The sequence below is a fragment of the Crocuta crocuta genome, unplaced genomic scaffold (assembly GCF_008692635.1).
Source record: "Crocuta crocuta isolate KB4526 unplaced genomic scaffold, BGI_CrCroc_1.0 scaffold367, whole genome shotgun sequence".
NCBI classification, from domain to species: domain Eukaryota; kingdom Metazoa; phylum Chordata; class Mammalia; order Carnivora; family Hyaenidae; genus Crocuta; species Crocuta crocuta.
The window spans coordinates 3,315,508-3,337,221 of record NW_027527936.1 but is presented as its reverse complement, the minus strand read 5'-3'; the positions used below and the strand labels follow the sequence as shown (position 1 = coordinate 3,337,221).

At 49.3% G+C, this 21,714-nt stretch overlaps 2 protein-coding genes across 2 annotated transcripts; both read right to left on the bottom strand.

Moving 5' to 3' along the window:
* Window positions 1-59: 59 nt before the first annotated feature.
* On the bottom strand, window positions 60-4,019 carry CDC20 (cell division cycle 20). The gene is made up of 11 exons (XM_077752033.1): window positions 3,950-4,019; window positions 3,590-3,819; window positions 3,330-3,478; window positions 3,150-3,246; window positions 2,855-2,983; window positions 2,560-2,756; window positions 2,344-2,438; window positions 1,983-2,211; window positions 1,705-1,830; window positions 672-789; window positions 60-325 (listed from the first exon to the last, which is right to left on the bottom strand). Exons 2-11 carry the CDS (start codon window positions 3,768-3,770, stop codon window positions 147-149), a joined length of 1,500 nt encoding a protein of 499 aa, XP_077608159.1. The 5' UTR covers window positions 3,771-3,819; window positions 3,950-4,019; the 3' UTR covers window positions 60-146.
* A 4,836-nt stretch (window positions 4,020-8,855) lies between these two features.
* On the bottom strand, window positions 8,856-20,934 carry MPL (MPL proto-oncogene, thrombopoietin receptor). Its single transcript, XM_077752180.1, has 12 exons — window positions 20,856-20,934; window positions 20,574-20,706; window positions 20,070-20,248; window positions 19,206-19,504; window positions 18,650-18,812; window positions 18,271-18,397; window positions 13,939-14,117; window positions 13,638-13,780; window positions 11,862-12,021; window positions 11,621-11,720; window positions 9,458-9,545; window positions 8,856-9,251 (listed from the first exon to the last, which is right to left on the bottom strand). Exons 1-12 carry the CDS (start codon window positions 20,932-20,934, stop codon window positions 8,856-8,858), a joined length of 2,046 nt encoding a protein of 681 aa, XP_077608306.1.
* Window positions 20,935-21,714: the final 780 nt, after the last annotated feature.

Genomic DNA, 21,714 nt, shown 5'->3' with positions numbered 1-21,714 from the left:
GGGGGGGGGGGGGGGGTGGCTCTGGGAAGGCTGCTGGGACAGAGGTCATGCGAGGAGAAGAGAGGGAGATATGACTTTATTAGAAAAATAAAAAAAAAAAACCAACAACAAACGAACAAAAAACTGAAGCGATGAGTTCATGGTCCTCAGCGGATGCCTTGGTGGATGAGGCTGCTTTTGGCTGCACTGGCCTTCTCCCGCTCCCGCCGCCGTGCAGGGTCCAACTCAAAGCAGCGCCATAGCCTCAGGGTCTCATCTGCGGCTGCTGATGCCACCGTGGCCCCATCTGGGCTCATGGTCAGACTTAGGACCCGGGCAGTGTGACCTGGGACATGAGGAGGGAGAAAGTAAGAGCAGAGCATAGGAATGGAGCCATACCTACAGCCTCCAATACTGAGGGCCACCTAGCTTTTTTTTTTTTAACACCTCTGAGATAATTAATAATTCACATACTATAAAATTAATTGGCTTGTAGTATGCTGTGCAACCATCACAACAATAATTCCAGAACACTTTTATCACTCCATAAAGGAAGTCTTCATCACCTTCTCTCCATAGCCCTTAGCAACCACCAGTCTGTTTTTATTTCTTTGCATTTGCCTCTTCTGGACAGTTCAGCAATTATACAATATGCAGCCTTTTGTGTCTGGCTCCTGTCACTTAGCACCCACCTTTAAGCTCAGCCACCTTGGCCATAGTTGGGTACTTCCAAATAACCAACTGGTTCTGGGCAAAGCCGTGGCCTGAGATGAGCTCCTTGTAGTGGGGAGACCAGAGGATGGAGCACACCTGTGGGGAGAGGATGGCATGTGGGCACAACAGAACCAATGCTACTCAAATCAGGACTAAGTCCATTCGAGCGTTAGGCACCTTGCCAGGTGCCACAGACTCAGACTTGAATCACCACAGTTCTTACAAAAGTTTTTTGAGAGTTAAAATTGTTATCCATTTTACAGATAATCAAGCAGAAGGAAGTTCAGCGAGTTGCCTAAGATCACATGCAACTTTGGAAGGTGACAGAGCCAAAATCTGAACTGCGGCTCTAGAGCCAAAGCCTAGAATGAAGGCTGCATGGGGGAGAGGAGGGTGGAAGGAGAGGAACCTGGAGTGGGTGGGAGACCCACCAGCAAGGGCTTCAAATATCATTCTAACAGATATGGATTAGGTGTTGTAGGGGACAGGGAGCTGTTGCAGGGTTTTAGAACACGGACCACCCAGACCCAGTGCAGAGGACAGACTGTGGGAGATAAGAAAAGAATGCTGAGAGGCCAGTGCAGGGGACCTCCAGGGGGAAGAAGAGTGAGGCTGAGGGGAGGGACACAAGTGAATGATATTTGGAGGTAAAAATGATGTGTCTTGGTGACTAGGTGAAGAGAATAAAAGACTCTAGGAAGCACCGCAGATTTCTGAGTACGTTCTATCCCTCTCAAACAATGAGAGGAGGAGAAACACGTTTCAGGGAGACAAGAAGTGACCAATTTAATTTAGGGCATATTAGGGTGGTGCCACCTATAGGACATGATGTTAGAGTTAAGCCACAGCCAGAAGTATAGTCTGCAGATCATGAAGGAGAGCGGAGTCAGAATTTTGGAAATCAGAGTACAGAGTTGGTGAAGCCACTGGAAGGGACACGGTTGCCCACGGAAGACCACACAGAGCGAGAACAGTTCTGGGAGGGAGGGGCTGGAACAGGTGAAAGACTACCTGGGACTGAGCATCCACAGCACTCAGACAGGCCCCAGAGCAGACGTTCCAGATGCGAATGTGTCGGTCGCTGGTACCCCCTCCAGTTGCCAGGACGTTGGACTGCCAGGGACACCAAGCTACAGCCTAGGTAGGATAAAGGGGGTCAGCAGATACCGGAGCTAAACACGGGTCACACGGTAATCCTGTCTAATCCTGCTGTCCCATCTCCGTGTAATAGTCCCCAGATTCTGTGTGGGGGTAAGCAGAGGACCCAACCCAGCGCCATTCTCACTCACCTTGACAGCGCCTTGATGCTGGGTGAATGTCTGCAGGGGAACCCAGCCACCCTCTCCAGGAGCACTAGGCCACACGTTGACCAAGTTATCGTTGCCACCACTGGCCAAATGCCGTCCATCTGGGGCCCAGCGCAGCCCACACACCTCCTGGCTGTGGCCAGTCAGTGTGGCCACATGGTGATCTGCTACCCGAACATCATGGTGGTGGATATGGCCAGAGCGTGAGCCACTGCAGGAGGGAAGAAGGGAAGCGGGTGGTGTGGCGGCAGGACGGAGCTGCTTCCCTGTGGAGGCGTACATCTGGGCAGAGCTGGCAAAAACCACACACTCATTTCACAACAGACTAGCTAAAACCACTGACCTGGACAGGATATAGCTGTTCCAGCACAGGGAGCCCACTCGGGCAGAATGACTGGTCATGTTTCGAAGCCGCTTCTGCTGCTGCACATCCCATAGCTGGAGAGAGAAGGCTGCTAGGATCAGAGATTGCAACTTGCCATTATCTTCCTCCTGCTGGAGGGGAGCCTCCATCCCGGGGTCTGGGCACAACAGAAGTGCAGCGCAGGGCAAGTCTCACCTGCACCTCGGCATTGCTGGTGCCCACGGCTAGGTAATTGCCCTCTTTGATCCAGGCCACAGAAGATACATAGTCCCCAGGCTGCTCCATTTGCAGCAGCTGCAAGATGTCACCAGAGCTAGCACTCCACAAGTACACACTGTTGTCCAAGGCCACAGCCAGTACGTTCGCAGAGCTCCAGTCCACGAGGTTCAGGTCTGCCAGAGCAGGGAAGGGAGGGGCATGAGCCTCCTTGTCTGCCTGGTACCCAGGCCCTCTTCCTCCATCCAATGGGCAAAGAGAAAGCTACACTTACAGTAGTCATTCCGGATTTCGGGGGCGTCCAAGATTCGGTCTGGCAGGGAAGGAATGTAGCGGCAGGTCTTCCGGCTGGAGCCAGGCGTGGCCTTCTGGCTATAAAGCACTTTCAGTCTGTTCTGGTAACCTGTGGCAACCGAGTAGGTCTTGACCCTCCTCCCCCTGCTCCTAGCCAGGAAGGCCAGATAAGCACCTCCCCTCCCCTCAATCTTAGGTGGGAAGAGCAGCCAGGCATCTCTCCTCAGCTCTGGGAATGGGCCCTCCCTCCAAGAACGCAGGACTTCAGGTCTTACCCTCTGGGGCATTTTGTGGTTTTCCACTGAGGCGAAGGATCTTGGCTTCCTCCACATCAAAGCCATTCAGGTTCAAAGCCCAGGCTTTCTGATGTTCCTGGCACAAAGGGTGGTGGTGAGGCAGGACGGCATGATCCAAAGTACACAGACGGGTCTGTTAAGCCACTCTGGGCCACATACCTTCTTGGTGGGCGTCTGGCTACTTTCAGGCTGGTTCTCCTTGCTCAGGAGGAAACTGGCCACTTCCATCTGGGAAGCGCTGCGATGGGGGATATAGCGGTCACCACCAGGTTTGCTGGGAGTGGTCTGTGCCTTGGAGCTAGATTTGCCTGGGGCGGGGGGAGGGAAGCCGGAGTCTGAGCAGGTTCCTGGGGGAGGAGGCCTGAAGGCCGCCCTCAGCCTTCCACTCTTCCTCCCCGCGTCCCGCCGCACTCACTGACCGGGAGTTCGGCTTGGGGTCCTGCCCGCGCTGTGGGATCGGTTGGCGGCCCGCATGGGTGAGGGGGCCGGTCCCGCAGCTTCCTTAGCTTTGCGCTGCCAGCGCGCAGGGGGTGCATTGGGGATGGGTGCATCCAGCTGCAGCAACGAGTGCAGGTCACTCTCGAACACGAACTGCGCCATGGGAGCGTCCGCAGGGGGAGGGGTCCTTGGAGTGGGTGCCGGCCGAGCCCTGAGGAAGAGGCCACCGTGCTCTGCCTGGGACCGCCAGCTACACACTCAGGACCAACCCGGCCCCAGCCCGTCAGGGTCTCACGGCCCGGGCTGCAGAGCCACCCCAGCTCGACCCAGCCGCCCCTTACCTTCAGCTCCGACTAGGTTCCGATCCCAGACCGGCCTCTGCGGTGCTGGCCTCTGCTCCTTAAACTCTCCGCTCTGAGCACTCATTGGCTCCTTCAAAACCCAACCGTCGCAACCGTCGCCTTCACCCATTGGTCTTTCACGGCACAGAAGGCGGGTCTTCCGGTGCAAGTCACAGATCTCACGAGAATCCAGTCATGGAGCGTGATTTGAAGGGTGAGAGAGTTCAGGCGGGTCTCCAGAGAACTGGTGCCGAAAGGAGAGANTTAAAGCCTGCATGTGGATTGTATTTATGATGCATAAGTGAAGAACACGGTGGGGTGACGTAAAGCACTCGAGCCCTTCTGAGACGGGAAAGGAGGCAGGTGGGCAGGGGTGGGGGAAGGAGGTGAGAAGCTCAGGAGTAGAAAGGCCAGATCTAGTTAGCTTGGTGCCTTGTAGGAGCACTGCTAGGAAGGACGTAACGTGTGTGTGTGTGTGTGTGTGTGNAAAGCCTGTTTAGGATTCTCTGAGGGGAGGCGGATGCGGGGCTCTGTCCTTAGACCCTGGGATCTTGACCTGAGCCAGACGCTCAACCGACTGAGCCACCCAGACGCCCCACGTGTGTTAGTTTTTAAAAACTGTTCTGTTGTTGTTTTACAAACAGGGAAAATGAGGCTGAAAAACGGGTGAATTCCTTAAGGCTAAGAAAAAAGATCAGGATTCAGACCTGCCTGTCTGGAGAGAAGATTGAACTGAGAGACATTGTGGCTTTACTACCCATGGGGCTTTAGAGGTGTCAGAAATTTTGAAGATCCACTAGTCTAATCTGTGTGTGGTGCATCCTCCCCATTCTGACAACATACCCATATTTTACAGATGGAAAAACCAAGGTCCAGGGAAGGGATTTGCCTGAGACCACACAGTTTGTGGGAAGTGAGGTCTGACTCCCATTCATTCAATCCAATGCTTTAATAATGGCTTGAATGAATTGTGTGAATATGCTTAGAGGTGAGCAGCAATAATAAAGATAATAATGGGTACCATTTATTGGCCATCTACTAACGACTGTGTTTAAACAGTTTACACACATTATTGAGTTTAATCCTTAATCCCATAGGGCAGATATTCTGTCCCCTTTTGATAGAGAAAGAAACTGGGTCAGAAAAAGTTTAGAAATGTGCCCAAAGACATATAGCCAAAAATAAATAGTAGAGCCAAACTATCTGGCTAGCCCCTGCACTCCTAACCAAATTGTATACTGTCCCAGAGAGAAGGCTAGAAAAATCATGTTTTCAATCATTACCTTAGAGCAACTCTGATGATGACAGTGAAAAATCTAGGGCTCTTAGCCCAAACTTAATACTGTTTTTATTTTTTATTTTGAAGCATTCTTTTTTTTTTTTTTTCCAACTTTTTAAATTTCCAATTACGACTTGGGGTTGGCAACCGGGAGTCCCTGAAGCCCAGAGAACATAGAAAAGGTTGTCTACAGTCAGGCTGGTCAGGGCCTCAAATGTTAAGCTAAGGAGTTTGGACTTTATCTGCTAGGCATTGTGGAATCAGTGAATTTCTATGTAGGGAAGGGCCAAACAAAACATATCTGAATGTAGGACAGAGCCAGCAAGTTCTGGAGTAAGGGTAACTACAGAGAAAAATTAGGGTAAATGAAGGGGACAACCTCAGGGAATTCATACATTTTAAAATAAAGGAATGAAAGAGCCAGTGGAGATTATACTGACATGGGCCTTGAAGGGGGAGGAATTGAGTATATGCAAAATGGTCAAGAAGAATGGTGACAGAAAAGGTCAGATTTGGCCACTGACAAATAAGTCATCAGTGACTTGGAAGAGAACTGGATGAGAAGAATGCATGCTTGAGGAAGGGGCCACAGAAATAAGGGTGGGGGTGGGGAGAGTGTAGAGGCAGCAAACATGGGATACTTATGTGAGAAGATTGGGATTGAGGAAGGGGCAGAGCATGGGAACTCGAGGGAACCAGTACCAAGAAGCCTATGCATGTTTGAAGGTGAAGGCAAAAGAGGCCAGGCAAGGGCCAGCTGATAGAACAAGGTGCCTGGGTTACCTTACCCAGGAAGAAGTGGGATAGATAACACAGGGAGCTTTCCAGTCTAGGAAAGAAAGAAAGAAGGCTCTCCAGTCTACCAAAGGTCACCATTCCTGTCAGGTAACCCTCTCTTAGGGCCACTCTCTTGCAATCGAGTAACCATACTCCCCTGTCACCCCTTGATATCTAGTGGTGGTAACACTCTCAGCTATTGCTAGTGCTGGGATACTGGACTAGTCTTAGGCTGGAGGGAAGGAGAACAAGGCTTTAGAGAAGGCTAATTAAAGGCTAAGTTGCTGATTAGATGACGGAACTCCCACCTGTAAGACTTGAATCTAGGAAAGCAAAGGGCACGGAAGGAATACGATTTGGTGACATCTAGGGGATAGAAGAGCCCAGTAGGGATAATAAAAATCACTCAATAAACGCTGAGTATTTACTATGTGCTTGACATTGTGTTAACACTTTTAATCCTAATGTGGGGAAACACTAGAAGAGGAAAAGATCAGGTTCTGAAGAGTGAAGCCAAAGATTTAGAGGCATGGAGTGGGATGAATAGGAAGATCAATCTGTAGGTAACATACAGATTTAGGGTGGGTTTAAGGAGAGATACTGGAGGCAGAGATATTAGTTGGAAGGCTGTAGCAACAGCTCAGTAGAGATGGAGGAGGTGGACCCTAGGAAGTCAAATTGGTTAGGACAGTGGTGTAAAGGTGAGCAGTTTAGTGGTTTGACTCTCAATCCTAGTCTTAAGTCTTTAAGAATAGAGTTGGAGCCTTGACCATGGCTAGTGGAAGGAATTATGGAAAACAGGTATACTGGATGTCATCCATTTGTCTCATTCAGACCCACTCTTTGGCCTTTTCTACCATGCCTTGTGCCCCGTGAGGCTGATTTATATGGCCTACATCAATGGATTACCTTGGGCTTTGGTTTCTGTTTGAGTTCCTCAAATGGGAGGATACTATGGATTAAATTGTGTCCCTGCCCCCCATTCACATGTTGAATTCCTAAGCCCCAATACTCCAGAGTGGAACCTTATTTGGAAATAGGCTCATTGCAGATATAATTAGTTAAGATGAAGTCATTTCAGTGGGCCCTAATCCAGTGAAACTGGTGTCCTTATAAAATGGGGAAGCTTAGACACAGAAACACACAAGGAAAATGCCATATGAAGAGAAAGGCAGAGATGGGGGTGATGCTTCTACAAGCCAAGGAACACCAGGATTGCCGGGAAACCACTAGAAGCTAGAGGACAGGCCTGGAACAGATTGTTCCCCACAGCTCTTGGAAGGAACTAACTCTGATGACACCCTGAACTTCTAAGCCTCCAGAACTGTGAGACAATACATTTCTGTTGTTTATGCCACCAACTTTGTGGTACTTTGTTACACCATTGCTAGCAAACTAATACAGAGGAGAACAAAGGGTGGGGGGAGAGTGAGCATGAGCTATTTATTCCCCGCTCCCTCCCTGCCGTGTCCCCACAGCTTGGTTGTATCTTTCTACCAAAGGTCACCACTCCTGTCAGTAAGCCCTCTCTTAGAGCTATTCTCTTGCGATCTAGTAACTACACTCCCCTCCCCCCCATACCCCTTGATACCTAGGGGTGGTACCAGCTCCCAGCTAATGCTAGCGCTTGGGCACTGCCCTAGTCCTTGATGGTTTTCCATTAAATCCTGCCTTATCTTTATAAATATGGCCATTATTAAACTCTCATCAAGATGCCCAGTTTAAGTGTGCCATGTCTTTCTGCCAGGACCCTGACTAATACAGTGGGTATGATTGGAGCCAGCAAAGAATACCATTTATTTGTGAATTTGAATGAGTCAGGGGAATCTATAAACAGAATGGCCTAAGCACATTTACTGCTGAAAATGAATGGCTTAGAGAATGAGGGAGCTTGGCATGAGGTTAAGGTGGCATTGTCCAGAAAGATGTCCTTCATTTAGAAAACCTTTATTGAAGGCCTACTACCATGCACCAAGCACTGCTCTAGGTGCTGGGGGGAAAAGACAAATAAATCACATCCCTTGCCCTCAAGGAGCTCACAATCTCGTAGTGGGAGACAAACATGTAAACACTTACTTGCATAAAGCATCACAGGTACTATAGCAGAAGTCAGGGCTAGAGATAAGAACTTTGGAATGAATGATGAGCTTATAGGAAAGTCAACGGATTCTTGAGGAACTACAATAATTAAGGGGTGGAAGACATGCCAGGATAAGAGAATAAGAAGGAATAATTACAATAGGTCAGGTATATTCAACACTATGTCCTAGGCACTGTGCCCTATTTAGATGATCTCACTTAATTCTCTTCACAAGTCGGTGAGGTTCTGTCACCATTCCTATTTTAATAAACGAGATAAATCAAGGCTTACAGACTTTAAGTTACATGCCCAAGGTCACACAGCTAGCAAGTAGGTAAGAGGAATTGAACCCAGCTGTGACTCCAGAGTTTATGCTTTTAACTACTCCTATATTCAGAGCCAGGAGAGATGGCAATATTGTGGAAGCCAAGGTAGGAGAGAATTTAAAGGGGAGATGAGTGGCCACCATGACAGATGCCACAGAGAGATCAAATAAATTGAGGATTGATAAGATCCTATTGGATCTTACAATTTCATGATTTGAAGTGAACTCTGCCTGGGTAGTTTCCTTCGCAAAGTAAGGGAACTAACTAAAGTAGTCTGAAGAGCAAATGGGAAGTGGGGATGTGATGTCTTTTCAAGGAGTCAAGCATTAGGGAGGAGAGAGAAAGTAGGTGAAAGTTAGAGCAGCTTAGTCAAATGAGCCTGTTGTGAGGAGCAAGGGTCCTGGCTTTATGTCAGCAGCAGTACCAAACGGTCATCATCAGTGGTCAGTGTCGTGGAGCCCAACTGTGAGGACCGACAGGGGGGGATGGACGTGAGATCTGAGAGGTTTGTATGGTGAGGCTGGGGTGGGTAGGGAGGATGGGAAAAGAGGTCTGGTGGGTTTGGATCTGTCCAGGGTACTGGGAGAGAGGGGCCTGCCAGCAGCTTAGAGGTAAATAGGAATGGTTGGCAATGTGAGTGGTACAATAAGACCCCATCTCAGCCATGGGTGGGCACACGGACAGAGGCATGGTCCCCAGGCAAGAAGGGGGCAATCTTCGGTAGTCCATCTGGGCCTGGGGGGAACATAGGGCCACAGGAGTCTTCTCTGAGGACTTGGGTAGAATTTCAAGGGGGCTGGGTTCCACTTCCTCATAGGCATCTGAGGCTGCAGCCTTGGGCTGGGAGAGATGGGGGGGAAGGAGTCCGGATCAGAGCAGGACCCGTGGGGGGAGGACCTGGATTGCGCAGGAAGGAGGCGTAGGCTGTGGGCAGAGCTTAGGGATGGTATGCTGGTGGGCAAGGGCCTTGGAAGAGTGTACAATGGGGCAAGGGTCCAGCTCCAGGCAGGGTTTGGCGGGGGGGCGGGGGGGGGGAAGGCACTCACTGGACTCAGTGCTGCAGTATCCCTAAGGTACTGGCCTAGGACCCGATGCAGATCTGGAAGTGAGGGCCACAGGGCATGCTTCAGGCTCCTTGGGGAGAAGGAAGAGAAGGAGACTGAATTACAGGAGTGAATTAGGAGGGAGGAGGAGACGACTGTGGTGGGGGTGAGGCTGAGATCAGGGAATAAGGCTTGGAGAGGTAAGAATACAGTCAAGGCAATAAAGGAAGGTAGAGGAGCATAGATGAAAAGGAGGGAAGGGAAGTCAGTAGTGGGGAGGTTCAAAAAAAGGGTTTGAGTTTCCTCAAACATCCCTGCTTCAGGGTCTTTGTACTTACCATTCTCTCTGCCTCTTGATTTGTTCCCTCGTTTCATTTGGGTCTCTGCTCAAATGTCATCCTGGCAGAGAGGCCTTCTCTGACTGCCATGTCTAAAATACTACCACCTCCCTTCCCTGCCCCTATTTCTGCTTTATTTTTCTTTATAGCACTTAATGGCATATGCATTATATTATTATCCATTTGGGGGGAGGTCTGTCTCATTCCACTAAAATATAAACTCCATGAGCACAAAGAGTGTGTCTATTTGCTCAGTCCTGTATGTCCAGGGTATAGAAAACTGTCTGGCCCATAGTAGGCACACAAGAAATTAGTTGAATGGGCGAATGAAGAGAACCAGAGGGGTTTATTACTGAGTTACTGGGGAAGGTGGTCTCTCTGGGAAGACTACAGATTAAGGTATGTTGGGGGAACCTCCAATTCTTTAGGCTCATATTTCTGCATGGAAAGACTTCAGCTGAACAAGATTTCAGGCTTCTTTTGCAACCTCACTTGTATCTCTCCAGGGGAGGACTGATTTATCTGGCAAACTGGCGACAAGGAACTAAGTATGCCTGGGTCAGCAGCAGCACCTCCCCCCAACTTTTTTGTTGGATCTGACCACCTGCAGAGAGGCTATAATCTGGTCTGCTCATACATATGAGTGGATTAAAAATTCAAAGAAAGACATGTTCAAGGAGAGATGGGAGCACAGAGGAGGGACATCTCACCTAGCCTAGGGTCACCAAAAGAGGCTGCTTGGAGGACTTGCCTTCTGAGCTAGGTCTTCAAGAACCAAGAGATGTTACCAATGAAAGGACTGAGGTGTACGGATGCTATCCTCATGTTTTTGTTTGTTTTTTTTTTCTATCCTCATGTTTATAACTTCCAATGACATTTCTTTTCAGCTTTAGTCTTTCCACATAAACAAGTCATTAATAACATTTATTTAAGGATGTGCTATTTGGCAGGCACTGTGCTGAGGATTTAAAGATGACCATGTAAGGTAGAGGGAAGACATATAAAGAAAGAAATATTGTAAAATGCTACTGGTACTGTGAAAGAAGTCTGTACTGAGGCACAAAGAGAGTAGCCAAGAGGGGAGGGTTAGGAAAGTTTTCTAGGAGTTGGTGGAGAAAGTTATTTAAAGATAAAAAGGGGATTAGTCATCCAGGGAGGATATTCCTGGCAGAGGGGATATCATATGCAAAGGTACCAAGAAGTAAAACCACTTGATTGGTGGAGGGAATCCCCAACAGTTTGGCAAGGCTGAATGCACAGGGTGGGGGTGGGGGTTGCAAATTCTGGCCAGGGCCAGATTTTACAGAGCCTTGCTTGTCATTCCAGAGTCTGGACTCTATCCTGGTGCGCTAGTCATGAGACTTAAGGAGGGGAATGGCAGACTCTTTGGGTGGCTATGTGAGGCTAGATTGGAGGGGAAAGAGGCTCTGTTTCAGTGAGCTAGTTGGTGTCTACAGTAGGGCTAGAAAAGGGGGGCCACTGTTTGAGTGAGGCTTAGGAGGTGGAATGACCAGACCAGGCCAGACTGGATAGAGGGGAGGGAGGCGTCCAGTGTTCTGGTCTGGGTGATGGGTGGACAGTAGCCTTGTTACTGAGATGAGGAGCCAGGAGGTGGGGTTGTTTGAGGTGTCCAGGATAGCGGGCATCTCAGAGTGTGAGCAGGCGGTGTGACTCCCAGGGGAGACGTGCAGGAAGTGGCTGAAGCCACAGGTGTGGCCCTGCGGTCCTCGGGAGGGCGGGTGGCATTGAGAAACCCTGGGATGCTTGTTTAGAGGCCTCTGGCCCCACCCGGACCACGGTCCCGTCTCCTGCGTGACCGGGGCCGTACCTGTAGTGCGCAGGAAACTGCCACCTCAGCAGCAGCAGGCCCAGGAGGGTGCTGAGGCCCAGCACCACGAGCAGAGCGGTCACCAAGGAGATCCAGNCCCCTGGATGGAACCCAGGGCCAGCCAGGCCCCGCCAGGCCCCGCCCTGGGCCCGCCCCTCAGGCCCGCCCCGCGCTGCGCGGGCCCACCCCGAACCCCCCAACTCGCGCAGACGCAGAGCGCTTGCCCAGGCCGGGCCCTCACCAGTCTCGGAGGCGGTTTCTACCCGCACTGGGTCTGACCAGGCGCTCCAGGGCCCTTGGTAGGTGGGGCCGTGGAGCCTGGCGCGCAGCTGTAAGCGGTAGCGGGAGCGCGGGCGCAGCTCCAAGGTCTCTCCCTGGGCGCCGAGAGGCGGCTCCAGCACCTGCGCAGAGGGGGACAAGCCGGTGGGCAGGCTCCGGGGGGCGGTGCGCCGGCGTCGCAGCCTCGAGAGCCTGGCATCCTTTTGGCCAGAATCCTACAGCTTTGAATCTTCGGGGATCCGCCCCTACCCCTCTTCCCCTCAACGAACCTCCCTGGCAGAAAACACGCATCCGGCTGGAGAGCCCCTCTCTGACAGCGGTCTCGCCCTCCCGAGGCACGACGCACGACGCACGCCTGGCCTTCGAGAACCGCACCCCGGCACACAGGCTAGCACACAGACCTCATCTGCACGGAGAACCAACTACTCATCCTGACAGGAAAACATACACACACTGACCAGGACACGTGGACGTCCCGCCAGAGGTGCTCACCAGGGTGCAGGTCGGGCGATGGAAACCCCGGGCACATTCAGATACTCAGGGCCACATGGACTGTTCACGAGTAACATGCATCCAGTAGCGGATGCTAGGTGCTGGGGGTACAAGGACAGATTGCAAGCAGAGGAAACAAGCGTCGTGTGGACGGGCAGGGAGACTAGCAATCAGGTGGCCAACACTTAGGAACTGCTGGCGATACAACAAGCACTGGGTTGGGCACTGGGAAAAGGATAAATGAAACATGGTTTCTCACAAGTCTAATGAGGAAGGCATGCAATCAGTGCTATAATGATGCTATGAGTAGGGCACGATGGGAACATGAAGAAGCATGCCATGCTGCCTGGGTTGCTTGGTTGGGGATTACAGCCTAGTTCCGTGTCTGAGAGCATGGAGGGCCAAGCTGGGTTTGTCAAAGATGAGGGGAAGGCAGTGGGAGTGGCGATGTGAGGACTGTCGGTACAATAAACTCAACTTACTTGTTGATAAATGGAGGGAAGGGGACAAGGGAAAAGGAAGAAGAGTCCAGGCTGATTCCAGGCTTGGATAACTGGGTAAGTGGTAGTACCGTTGTCAGATAGAGAACAAAGAAGTAAGTTTGAGAACGAAATACTGTATGGTTCCATTTTGTTCAAAAAACAGTCAAAATAGTAGTGGTGTCAAAATGGTAGTTACCTTGGGTGTGTGTGACTGTAAGGGGCCTGAGATGCTTCTGGGATGCTGGAAATAACCTATTATCTTGATCTGGGTAATGGTTACATAGGCGTTCACATGTACAAGTTAATCAATTGTATATGTAAGATCTGTGTACTTTAATGAATGTAACTTATACCTCAATGAAAAGGCAAAATAAGCTTGGGGAGGAAGGTCAGTTTAGTTTTGGGTATATCGGCTCTGAAATGCCCCAAGGGTCTTTTATGTAGAGCTATCTGGTGAGAAGTTGTATATACATGTGGTTAATGAGAATGAAAGTAGGAAAGAATGAGATGGTTCAGCCAGAGAAATAGTTTGAGAATCAGGAGAACTGATATCCCAAAGGCAAAGGGAAGAGAAAAATTTAAATGGCCGTGGTCAACAGTATCAAATGTCAAAGAGAGACTAAGATACGAGTTGCATCAGATAAACATAGATCTACAAACCCAGACACAGATACATAGACACCTTCAGTCCTGATAACAGACCCGATGAAACTCAGGAATACCATGTGTAGTGAGGTCTGTGGGCATTTTTCCCTCGATCGTACCTTCCAGTCTTGATGGCCTTCTCCTGTGTACCGGAGCTGATAGCAGGTCTCTTGGGCACCCCAGGATGATGGGTGTTTCCACTGCAATTCCAGCTGCCCGCTGGAGACCTCCCTCCAGTACAAGTTTGGAGTGGGGATGAGCACTACAGGGATGCCGGCAGGGACTGGCTAAGCCCTTCTGTGCATGAGATCTCATGCCACCAGGGCCACCGGTCAGAAGTAACCAGAAGTCATCCTGGGCAAGGGGTCAGGAGTCGTAGGGGCAGGGGATACATGGGAGGGGAAGGGAAAAAGTTCTTACCAGCCTGGCGGATCCAGAAAGGGGAGCCCAGGTAGCTGTGAACAGCACCCTGCGCTGTGGTCACCTCCACAAGGATGTGAATAACACTGTCGTTTCGTGACTTGAAATGGCAGCGAGAGAACTGGGAGGGTTTTAATCCCGGAGCTTTCTCCTCTTCACACTTCTCCCAGATGGGGTCCCTAAGAATCATCCCCACAGAGTCATTGAATCAGGCCTGCCCCAGAGACTAATCCTGATTATTCTCATCCCACAGGGGATACGGCCTGTAGGGACCATAATCTAACTCCTCCCTCGGCTTCCAGGCCTTTCTCTCTGTCTTCCTGCCATGGTGTTTTGTTTTCTGAAGTTTACTTTGGTGTCCATCCTCTTCCTCTTAGGGAAAGAGCTAGATGATACATGAAAATAGCCTGAGCTATAGAGTTCCTGCCTTGCTTACTGGTATACAACTCTGGAAAATTATTTGATTGACCTCTGCTTCCATTTCCTCATTGATAAAATGGGTTAATAATACCTACTTCACTGGACTGTTTCAAAGAGCCTTCTTTCTGGTGGAAACATACTTATGTTTTTAATCTGTTCTACAGCAGCCCTGTTAGTCACCTCTATATATTATTTGACCATTAGATGATTACAACAGCCTCCCAACTGGCTTTTCTGCCTTCATTTTCCACTCCTTTCAGTTTGTTTTCCACATAGTTACCAGAATTTGCTTCCCAAATGTTGATCTGATAATGACCAGAATATATCACAAATCTGTCCATTTATTGAAATCTTTAACACTTCCACATGCGATGAACTACCTCTCTCTTGCCTGGATTAAGGCAAACTTCTAACTGGTGACTCTGCTTCTATGTGTGCTTCTTTATAATATCACAGAGAAACATATGTTTTTAAAATTAAAATCACATCATATCACTCTTCTGCTTAAAATCCTTCATGGCTCTCTGTCCCACCTTGAGAAATCCAGACTCCATACCAGGGCCCACAGGACTCTATGTGATTTAATTCTTCTCTACCTGGCTACTCTCCTGTAATTCTTACACCTGTTTGCCACCCTTCATCCACATGGGCCTTCTTTCTGTGCTATAAATATGCCACATGTACTGCCTTTGCACTTCACCTTGCCCTGGGTTGCTCTGACTCTAGATCTTCATGTGACTCATTCTTTTTTGCCACTTAGGTCTCAGCTCACCTGTCACCTCCTTGGCGAGGCTTCTCTAGACCACAGAGTCTAGATTAGCATCCACCCCCATCCCTCCCACTTAGTCTCTATCATATAACCTTGTTTCTTGATTTCTTTACTTCTTTGTCACCCCTTCCTTTCCCCCTGACTAAAATGTCAGCCCCAATAATGTGGAAACTTTGCTGTTTCATTTGTCACTCTATTCCAATACCTGCCACATAGTCACTCTCAATAATTGTTTATTGCACAAGTGAAGCACGTCTCTTCCTGATTGTAATGCCTAAATGGCTAGCTATTACTACAATTATTTATTAATATATTTATATGTTAAAATTTTTTTAAACGTTTATTCATTCTTGAAAGACAGCATGAGTGGGGGACGGGCAGAAAGAGAGAGAGGGAGACACAGAATCTGAAGTAGGCTCCAGGCTCTGAGCTCTCAGCACAGAGCCTGATGTGGGGCTCAGACCACGAATCATGAGATCATGACCTGAGCCGAAGTTGGACATTTAACTGACTGAGCCACCCAGGCACCCCTATTAATATATTCATATGTTTACTTCTTTATTCAACAAATAATTGATACTATGTGCCAGGTGCTGTGCTAGGTACTATGAATACATAGAGGAATAATCAAGGAGCTTTCACTCCAGTGGAAGAGGCAGAAAAACAGATGATATTTTTCTGTGGTGTACCCTGGCTCGTTTGGGGGGGTATCAAAGAGGATAATCTAACCAAGACTGGGACCGTCAGAGAATACTTCCTGAGCAAGGCAGTGCTTAGACTGCATCTTGGACTATAAATAGGATAGGCAGAGGGGACAAAGAGGCATACCAGTCACATACTTGTGCACAAATAAGAGATCTAGTGCTTTGGGGGAAATTCGAAGTGTGCAAAATACTCTGAGCTTAGAGGGCCTGGTGGTGAGTGGTAAATAGGAGAGGGCAGACTAAGGTCATGGAGGGCCTTATAACCTTTCTAAGGAGCTTGAACTTAATCTTATAATGATTATGGAGACATTTAAGACTTTTAAATCAAAAATTGTCATAGTTAGCATTGCACTTTGGGAAGATCACTGTAACTGCAGGTTGTAGGAAACTATTCACGAGGACAGACTAGAAGCAGGGAAATCCATTAGGACACTTTTATGGCTTCCATAAAAATTCCATGTATGAGGTGATGAGGACCTGGAATAGGGTTGTGGCAATGGGGGTGGACAAAAATAGATGGATTCAGAGGATATTGAAGAGGCAGAAATGATAAGACCATTTCTGATTGGATCTGGAGGGTGGGGAAATGGCAGAAGTCCAGGGTGAGTTCCATGTTTCAGGCCTGAAAAACCAAGTTGATGTAGGATGGAGGACAATTGAAGGTGGAGCAGGTTTTGGTAGAAGAAATGATGACTTCAGTTTTGCTTCCCTTTAATCCATTCATGGCACAGCTAGACTTTGGGAAGCTGTGCACTTATTTAAAAGAATGAGTTGCATCTTTTTGTAATGGGCTCCAAGACATATTTTTAAAAGTTGTTTTAATGATTATTTATTTTTGAGAAAGAGACACGCACACAGCATGAGCCGGGGAGGGGCAGAGAGAGAGAATCCCAAGCAAGCACTGTGGTAAGTGAGAATACATTAGTGAGTAAAAGCAGACATTGGCTTTGCCTTAGGCATCATGTATAGTCAAGATCAGCCGTTCTCAACTGGAGTTCTGAGAGTGATATTATCAGTCAAATAACCCCATAAAGTATAAATGTAAAATTATAACTATGAAAAATACTTAAGAAGGAGAGATATATGGTAGAATAAGCATGTATAATAGTGCTGTTGGACCTAATGGGGAAGATCAGGGGAGGGTTCCCTGAGGAGGTGACATTTGAGTTGAGAACTGAAGGATAAGTAGAAGTTAAGACAGGAGGGCTGGGTAGACAGCATGTGCAAAGACCCAGAGGCAGGAGAGAATATGGCAGATAGAAGGGGACCAAAGAGTCAGAGAGAGGAAAAGACAGAAGAGTGTAAGATGAAGCTGAAGGCATAGGTAGGGGCTAAGTCTTTCAGTAATTTATAAGGTCACAATAGGGTTCTTTTTGTTTCTTTCTTTCTTTTTATCCCACGATCAGTGGGAAGCTATTGAAGACTTTTAAGCCAAGAGTGTTATATTCATTTTTGCACTTTATTTTTTTTTTTTTAAGGTTTTTTTTTATTTATTTCTAGAGAGAGAGAGAGCGTGAGCAGGGGAGGGTCAGAGAGAGAGGGAGTCACAGACTGAAACAGGCTCCAGGCTCTGAGCTGGCAGTCAGCACAGAGCCCGACGCGGGGCTCGAACCCACGAACCGTGAGATCATGACCTAAGCGAAAGTCGGACGCTTAACCGACTAAGCCACCCAGGCGCCCCTCATTTTTGCACTTTAAAAGATCACCCCAGGGGCACCTGGATGGCTCAGTCACTTGAGTGTCTGACCAACTCTTGATTTCAGCTCAGGAGCCTGTTTAAGATTCTCTCTCTCCCACTGCAAACCACCCCCCCCGCCCCCGCTCAATTGTGCGAGCTCTCTCTTTAAAAAAAAAAAATCACTCCAGCTCCTATGTGGAGAATGATTTGGAGGATTCAAGAGGTGCCCAGTTAATAAGTCTTCTTGGTTGCCCAACTGAGCTAGGAGACTGGCAGTGATGTAAAGTAGACAGATTCTAGAGATATTTAATAGGTAAAATCAATAAGACATGGTTTTAGATTGGATATGGAAAGAGCGATAGATCAGTGAGGTGCTTGGTGGTAATTCTTGAAGGTGTGGTTTTGATTGGATTTGATAGATAATGGAGGGCTGCAGTACCTATTTGAGTAGAGGCCATTCAAAGTTTGAGTTTAACAAAGGTCACTCTGTCAGCAGCATGGGGGATAAATTGCAGGTGAATGAGAATATAGGCAGTTGCAGTGGTCCGGGTGACATGATTAAATCTGGATGACACCAAGGCATTTCAATGGGGATGGAGAGAAATTGAGAAGGTCAAATACCTACCCGAGGATTAGTGCATGGAGGCCATTTGGTCTTGGGACAAGGAAGGGGAGTGAAGAGGACCTCGAACAATCTCTCCCTTTCTGTGTGATTGTCCCTCTCTCATGACATCAGACTCAACCAGCAGTTCAGCTCTTACCTGTTTCCGGGACAGCACCGTGCCCTGCTGTGGTAGAAGAAGCCTTGGGAGCTGGCATGATCCTGTTGCTGCCACTGACAGGTAACATTCTTCAGGTTCAAGGTAAAGCACTGTAGTCCAATTTCCACTACGTTAACAGAAGGAAATCCCATCAGGGCCAACACATCCCCACTCTATAGGACATCCAGATCATCTTCACACATAACCTGGAATATTTACTTTCATTCTTTGTTCTCTCCCTGAACACAGTTAACTGTCCAGTGGCAAGTTTGAGGTCATCAGGAAGGACCATGGTTCTCAGAGCTTCCATATCCAGTCCAGGTCTCTCTAGAGATCTTTTCTATCTCCTCCCTATCTTCCCATTCTTTTGTTGACTCACCTGCATCTCCAGGCAGGTCCACAGTTGCAGGGACGGACCAGGATCCCCAGGAGCCTTGGAGGGAGACCCCGTCGGGTTGGCTGCGCAGCTGCAGCTCATAGGATTTACCAGGCTGGAGCCCTGAGATGAGGCAGCTTCCACTCATCACTGTCAGAGATGAAGCCTTGGGAGAAGAATCCCAGCCTCAGAAGTTAGGTCTGCCTCCCAACCCAGACAGCCTCCATCTCTTATATTTGAAGCCCCACAGCATACCTGTGGAGAGATGCCCAGTTCCTCACCGGATAGATACGCACACAGACTAGGGGCCGGGTCGGTGGGTTTCAGGTCGTGTTCAGAGCTTTTTAGGGAAATCCCCATTACCTCAAAGGCCTGAAATGCTCAATTTTGTTGGTGTGAATGACCCAAAGTGGGAGATTCCTAAATAGACATGGACCCATGCCCATACTAACTTCCCATGGACCAACCCAATCTGGAATCCCCAAAGTACAGCCTGTCCTTTCGTGGGGCAAAATTAGGGGTAGGAGATAGGAGGTAGGGCAGAAGAAGGCCAGGATACTTCTCTAGTTGGGGAGGTCTGCTCCGGTCCATCCTGTTGGGGCATCGCGGGCTGAGCACACGGAGGCTGGTGCAGAGCCTGGGCTGGGTTTAGTCTCTGCAGGGCCGGACAACAGGTTTCTGTGGGCAGCAGCTGCACGACTGTGAGAGCAGTGGAATTCCTGGGGTCCTTGGGGCCATAGCGGAGTTCGTGCCTCAGGAAATCACTGATTTCAGGAGCTGGGGTCTCCCAGCTGATCTGAAGTTCCCCTGGTTGGCTCCCGCCCACAGCCTTAATGATATTTGGGGGAGCTGGCAGGCCTGACAGGACAAGACAGGAGACATTAGAACCCTCTGAGTGCCACAGTCTATGGTTCAACCCACGGACTGTAGAGAGAGGAGCTGGAAGCTGGATTGCAGGCAGCCCCGGGGTTCTAGGAGATCCCAGACCATTGCTCTCTTGGAAGCCAGGGCAAGGAGACTCCTTATCCTGTTCTCCCTTCCTCATTAGAACAGTGGCCTCTTTTCAGGTTTGTTAGACTCAGTGCTCCTCAAGAGCAGGGATCCCTTCATTTCTGTATCTTTGTCACCTAGCACAGTGCCTGGCACATAGAAGGTAGTCTGTAACTGTTGAATGAGTAGATGCATAGGTTAGTGATGGGGGTGGGGTGGGGCACAGGTTGTCTCTGGTGTGAAATAAAGTCTTGGATGAATGAAGTTTTGGATGCCAAGTCTGGGAAGAATGATAAGGGGGTCTTGAGGTACCTCTAGCATTGGTAATGAAGGGCATCCATGTGGCCTCAAGAGAGCACAGACCAGTCTGATCCTAGGAGCTGGATGAAGGCAGCAAATCGAGGGGCCAGGGTGACAGGAGGATGGCCCTTACCCACACTGTCCACAAAGAGCACCCGCTGGGTCAGAGTCTGGTTCAGAAACATGTTCTTCACCCACAGGTGCAGTGGAAAGAACAGGCGAACTTCATCCTGGGCTGGAAACTGGCACACATATCGGGTTCCAAAGGGCAGCATCTTCTCGAAACTAAGGGGGCAGGCACGGGGTTTCTCCCTGTGGGAGCAGGAGGAGTCTCTTCTACCTACACGGCCACCACAACAGGCTCTGAGGACCCAAGTCTGGCCTAAGCCCAACTTCTATTTCCATCACTGCCATTTTTCTCCTCAGTGCCTGGGATAAGTGGGGTTGGGGGTTATGCAGGGGCCGGAACTGGTGATATCCAAAGCACATATGTTCATTAAGTAGCTACTGAGGGCATGTAATTAGAATAGTCCCCTGACAGGGCCAAAGGCAGGGAAGCTTTTGGGGGGTGGGGGGTGGGCTCGGCTGAGTAAGTACAGGACAGATACAGGGGAGTGTGGCATAGCCCAGCACATACCCTGGATAAGCATACAGCAGCTGGTATGTTCCATTGGGCGCTGCTTCTTCCTCATCCCAGAAGCAAGTGAGGTCCTCAAAGGTTCGAGAGAAACATTTCAGGGGCTCTGAATCCGAGGCCAGCAAGGAGGTACCTGAGGAACAGCTGCTGAGTTGGGCTCTGAGTCCTCCCAGGCATGTTTATGGGCAAGAGTAGGGGACTAGTGGGAGCCTCCTACCTTGCGCCCCTCCCAGGGCTCCCTCTTCCTGGGTATAGGTGATCTCCACCCTCCATACACCTCACCTTGGCTGCTGACTTGTGCCAGGTTTTGGGGGGCCAGGAGGAGGCAGGAGGTGACCACCAGGAGGGCCCAGGAGGGCATCTTCTCCGGCACTGTGTGCCTGCCTTAGCCCATCCTCCTCTCAGGAAGCCGGGCCCCAATCCCCTCCCGGGCCAGCCCCTCAGGTTCCTGTCAGATACAGCCCCACGTCCTGTCCCTGTCCCTGCCCCTGTGGGGCCCATCCAGACCACACTGGGGCCAAGGGCCAGGGGAGGGGGAGTGAGAGTGGGCAGGAGGGTAGAAGCAATTTGAAAAAGAAGATATAGGCCTTTTGGTGGGAGGGAGATGGGGGTTACATTTTTGACTGTGTACCAGGAGACTAAGCCTGTGTGTGTCTACGTCAGCTGTTATAGAAGGGCGGATTATCAACAAGGGTAGCAACATTTACTGAGCACTTACTATGCCGATACATGCTAAGGACTTTATATCTATTGACTCAGCCCATCCTCACAATAGTCTTATTTCCATTCTAGAGATGAGGAAACTGAGACGCAGGGAAGTTAAAAGATTTACCCAAGATCACAGACCTACTAAGAGGTAAAGCTCAGGAGGTCAAGTTTCAGAACCCAAGCGCTTAACAACCACGCCAGGCTACTGGAAGCCGTAAATCCATCGAGAAACAACTGCCTCACAACCATAACAAAATGGTGGCTATGTCCACTTTAATGGATTCTGTAACTTTGTGCACACATTTCCCTGAAACTGGATGTGCACCCTCCATCGTGGGTAGTCTCCACAGCTGCCTCTTGTCCTTTGCGACTCAAAGTGTGGTCTGTAGACCAGCAGCAATAGCATTACCTGGGAGCTTGTTAGAGGTGGAAA

Excerpts from the sequence above, each read along its gene's own strand:
- CDC20 (XM_077752033.1), bottom strand. The coding sequence starts at position 3,770 with ATGGCGCAGTTCGTGTTCGAGAGTGACCTGCACTCGTTGCTGCAGCTG. Across the intron at positions 2,439-2,559 it reads CCAGCAATGCCGAGGTGCAG|CTATGGGATGTGCAGCAGCA; the intron begins GTGAGACTTGCC and ends TTCTCTCTCCAG. Across the intron at positions 1,831-1,982 it reads AGCATCAAGGCGCTGTCAAG|GCTGTAGCTTGGTGTCCCTG; the intron begins GTGAGTGAGAAT and ends TATCCTACCTAG.